The 5,151-nt window shown below is 37.9% G+C and overlaps 1 protein-coding gene across 1 annotated transcript; it reads left to right on the top strand.

The window, feature by feature from the left end:
- The first annotated feature begins 1,668 nt into the window (after positions 1 to 1,668).
- dazl (deleted in azoospermia like) lies at positions 1,669 to 4,935 on the top strand. The gene is made up of 9 exons (XM_022747125.1): positions 1,669 to 1,701; positions 1,803 to 1,925; positions 2,699 to 2,790; positions 3,009 to 3,060; positions 3,150 to 3,216; positions 3,338 to 3,477; positions 3,994 to 4,074; positions 4,304 to 4,354; positions 4,891 to 4,935. Exons 1-9 carry the CDS (start codon positions 1,669 to 1,671, stop codon positions 4,933 to 4,935), a joined length of 684 nt encoding a protein of 227 aa, XP_022602846.1.
- Positions 4,936 to 5,151: the final 216 nt, after the last annotated feature.

Below are 5,151 nucleotides of genomic sequence, written 5' to 3'. Positions count from 1 at the left end.
CTAGCCTCAAATATAAGGAAAAAATGCAGCTTTAGTATAATTACATTATTGACCAACCTATCAAATCATTATGTACTGAAAAAAATACAGATACACAGTAACTGAATGCAATATGAAATTACAAAATTCTAAATTTCAAATATACCATACCAAAGTTATTTTCTAACAAAGACAGTTTCAGTTTTCTAGCATGAAAAATCTGTTCACTCAGGTTAAATTAAGGGTCATGGTCAAGACTAGGGCTATCATAGCCATGGTTAAGTCAAGTTAAGTTTATGTCTGAAGAAATTCAGAACACAATATCTGCAGAATTTCAACAAATAAACTGACACTCCTTTTGAACAATCATTTTAGCCACTTGATGGTTGCTTATGCATTTCGGTAAATGGAGTGTTACAGTTTCTCACAGATTTATATATAGGCTAGGCCTATATATAGGCTTAAAACAATACGTTACCAGTAGGAAAAAATAGAGTGAATTATTGTTTAAGGGAGAGGTTGCATCTTATATGTGGTTTGATTTATTCAACTTATTTCCAAGCATGGCACAAGAGAAGGAATCAAAACTGGAAGTAGAAACATTCCTCTAATGTAATGTAATTTGTTCATTAAGGGACATTGTGCTCTTACATGTATGGCAAACATATCAATTTCAAATTTGAATCAAATCTACATATGGGCATTTATTTGATGATTATCACTCAACAATAGTAAATTACAAGTTACTAGTTACAAGAAGCAAGACTAGTCTGATTAAAAAGTCCCTCAGAAAATGTTCAGTTGTGAAGGAGTCCCGTAGGAACTATGCAGATATGTGCAGGACAATTGGTTTTGTACCTTTTTGTTACAGCAATTGTGGCACATTTCTTATGTAAAGATGACAAGATCGAAGTTCACAGCCAACCTTCATTGAAATCTGGTTGAAATCTAACATTTGATAGGACGTTACATTAGTCATGTGAACTGGGCGTGGTTTTGGCTGATGTGAGGTGGCTGTTGTCGGGCAGAACAAGGGGTCGAGGCTTCATTTGAGTGTCTGACTAATTTATTAGTTTTAACTATTTTAGATATGGTAAGTTTTTAGTGATATATTTATGCGTACAACAATGTACTGTTACATTTCTAGCAGTCGATTTGCTAGGTTGAAGCGATTCGTTGACTTGTCAATCAATATGCTAGTTAATTGCTGTGCTAATTAACAGCAGTGTTAGCTAACTTTATATTTAGCCACCTTCGCCTGAAGAACTGAAAAAGGCGCACTAGCCGCTGCTAGCTAACATTAGCTTGGGCTATCAGTTAAATTGCATTTTAACATTTGTAACAACTAGCTAACACTGGCGATAAGTTACAGTCCACCGCTGACTGTCTGTCGATGCTTTTTTCGTATGTTTCCAGCAGCACCACTGTTGGACAGAGTCAAGCGTTCTTGTTACTTTAAGTTACGTGTTATACCGAGTTATAATTTAGCTAAGAATGTAAACAGATTTTTTTTTTTTTGCCGAAATATGTTGTTTGTCGAAGTTATCTTCTGTCACGGAAAAACCAAAACCAAACCAAATAAAACGAAAACACTTAAAGCCATGAGGTTAACTTTATCTAATCCGAATTATGCGGTTAGCTTGATCAGCATTTATCACATGGAAATGGAAGCAGCGCCAAGTCCGTAACATGCACAACAAGTCATCTCAGTCTCATGAGCTTGTAGAGAATTATACTTCACCATATATATTCAACGAAGTGCTGGCTCATAGACTCTGGTATTTTCCTGTCATTCTCTAATTCTTTCTCTGAAAAATTCTAAGGATATCCACAAGCCGAGGAGCAGCAACCAGACGTCACCTTCCCTGAAGTTGTCCAATGGTTACATTCTGCCAGAGGGAAAACTGACTCCCAACGCCCTGTTTGTTGGTGGGATAGACATGAAGGTAAAATCAGACCAATTTAGTTTACATTTAAACTGCCTGTTTAAAATGAGATTTTTTTTTCCGCCTAAATGTGGCAAAGATGAAAAATATGATGGAGTAAAAGGGAAGAAATTATTATTTCACACAAATGTGGGCACAGCTGTGTGAAATTAAATTTGATAGGTTGTAAATATCTGCAGGTGTTCATCTAAGTACACATATCCTAATATCCAGGCCATGTCTGAGCTCTGCCTGCCTGTTTAGAAATGTAAACTGCAAAATAAAAATCAGTCAGCTAATTTTATGATTTATTGGTGGAATTGCTATTTTACAAACATGTTTAGTAGCTATCTAAGGCACCAGTAAACTTGGGTAATTGCACTTTTTCGCTCTGGTATCTCAAAAGTAGTAGAGGGTGATGGTGGCTTGAGTGGGTGGGGTTACACTAGTAGTGCAAACTGACCAAGGAATACATACTGTAACTGACATTCTTTTTCTTTTCTTTTTTTTTAACCTACCAGTGTTTAACTGACTGTTGTCCTTTACACTGTATCTCTAATAGAATACTGTAGGTTTCTTCAAGCTTGCTGCCCACACGTTTATATGTATAAAATGTATTCAGTGAAAGTATTATACTACTGTAAATTAAATTTTCAATGTCATAGCCCCTTTGACAACTTCACCAGCACAGTACACTGCTTTGTTTTTCTTCTACAGTACATAATAGAGTGAATAAGGTCAAGTCAGCTACTAAGATTTTAGGTTTTTTTACTTAAATTCATTTTAACATTCAGGTGGATGAAAATGAAATGCGGGACTTCTTTGCGAGATATGGTGCTGTTAAGGAAGTAAAAATTATCACATACCGTGGAGGTATCTGCAAAGGGTGAGTTTTGCTGTTTGCTCAGGTGAACAGGGCCTTAACTTATCTTTAAGTGTGTGTGTAAGCTGGGAGATTGGTTATCTACATATTCAGTTTTAAGAATATTCATAGCTTATTTCATAATTTCTTCTGAGCTGTCATTTCTTCTTCCATATTTTACATTGAATATTGGTATTGAGTCAGTGTATTTTTGTATTCTAAGTTATTTTGTGTGTCCCTAGGTATGGCTTTGTGTACTTCAGTGAAGATGTCAACATTCAGTCAATCATTGATGTGAGTGGATCTCTGTGCAGCTCTTGTTCTATTATTTTTAATTTCCAACTTGGAGTAATATTTCCTCTGTTCACATTTTTTTGCTCTAGCAACAGATCAGTTTTAAGGGCCGAAAACTGAAGCTGGGCCCTGCCATCATGAAAGAAAGGAGCTCCCGTATGTATTTTGATGCTCTTTGGAAGAACTTAATTTGAATGTTTGATTCCCAGTGAAATTAAAAGATGCTGCTACTAAATATCAACTTCATACTGTCAATTTAATTTTCTTCTTCATCCAGGGTCTATGCCATCCCGTCTGGTTGGCCCAGCTCCTTGGATGAGCCCCACCCAGTACTTCTACTGTGCTTGCTGCTCACCTGTGGGAGGGAGTATGGCACAACCTTCGCCCATACTCAGTAATAGCAGCCCCTACAATCAGGTAACACACATACACATAGACAAGCTATAAGGATTCTCATTTCAGTAGCCAGGCAGACTAAATTAAAAAAACTAAGATGTCAACCAAGTAAACACAACGTGGGTTGTGTGAAATTAGTAATGCTGGCACACACCTTCCTATTCTCTGTTACACTATGTTAAATAAAATGAATGTTATTTTCTCTAAGGGGAAGTTGGCTCATTGTCACAGCCAAGAATAGAGGTGCAATTTGGAGAACAATCCATCGTTTTACTTTTCAATTTACTAGAAAGGATAAAAAAATAAAATTGCCTCTGGATGATTAATGTTATTGCTAATAATATCCAAGATGTTGAATTATTCAGACAATACCAACCATCAAAAACATCAGCAGCTAAAAATCCTTGCAAGGACACTAAAATGATAAAAAGAGAATTGCTGAAGTCTTTCAGTATATATTGTAAGATCTCAGCACTGTCTGTTAAATACACCTCTGTGTACTATGATTTATTGTGTTCTCACTGGCTCTCTTTGCAGCCATACTCCTATTCCAACTTTGGAGGGGTGATGATCCCACAGATGCCAATGAACTACGCACAGAACGTCTATGCCTACCAGGTACATGCACACACACCCACACACCAATTAGTCAACAGCATCCTGTGCAGAGTCTCCCAGGCTCAGCACATATGCTCCTGCATATGAAATGAAGGGCTCAGCCTGGTTCAGGTCTGCCTGTGCCTGCCTACCCCATACTCTACACCCCCCCCATCCCTCCGTTAGAGGTGAGTCTGGGTTTGCCTGTTGCCCTCTGTTTGACCGCTGACCCCTCTCCCCCCACGCGCAGTACACTCCACCTCACTGGACGGCGGACCAGAGGACACGGCCTGTCAATCAGGTGACTCTGCATTTACTGGGAATAAGAGTAGATGTCAGTGTAATTAAGTTTCAGAGCAACTCAAATCACTTGTCATGTGAGAATCTCATGACCTTTTTTCAGGCCAGTGGGCTGAAAACATTGCATGCACCTTGGAGAATTTCAAAATCCACCTAATTATGGTAAATGTTTGTTAGATGAATATCGTTTTATTTGTTATATTTAATAATTTGTGAGTATCTTATTAAATTGTTGACTTTTTGGACAGTCAGTGTTTTCATCTGATAGTAGGGTTTTTTTTCCCACTAGTATTTGTTGCAACAAATTGTTCACAGATTGCAGTGTCAGTTTTTGCCACTAGATGGTGTTATCTGACCAATGTTGACATCTTTAAGAATGAACTGAAGGAATCAACAGTGAATTCATCTGTTTCATCTGATCGTGTACCTGACAATTTGTTTTGGAGTTCTTGTTTTATGGCAGCTGTTGATGTCTTTGAAGCTTCTCTAAGACTGCTCTTAGTTAATTCATTTTGTAACGTTACACTTCCTTTCCAGAGCTTTGTGGACTGTGGAGTCCAGACTATGTTGACTGTGCTGTAGTCCACAGCTACTGAGCCTCCTGCCAGGTAAAACACTACTCAAACAAACACAATGCTAGGGATACTATGGGTAATGGTGTGTCAAGGAATGCCAAGTCTGCAGCCTAGCACTCCTTTTCTCTAGAAGGAGGGGGTTATTCTGTGCAAGCACTTGTTTAGTATTTGGTTGGGGAAAAAACAGCATACTGTTAGTTCACCATTTCACATGGTTGTCTTT

This window comes from Seriola dumerili, unplaced genomic scaffold, assembly GCF_002260705.1.
Source record: "Seriola dumerili isolate Sdu_G_001 unplaced genomic scaffold, Sdu_1.0 BDQW01000110.1, whole genome shotgun sequence".
NCBI classification, from domain to species: domain Eukaryota; kingdom Metazoa; phylum Chordata; class Actinopteri; order Carangiformes; family Carangidae; genus Seriola; species Seriola dumerili.
This window is presented reverse-complemented; position numbering and strand designations above follow the sequence as displayed.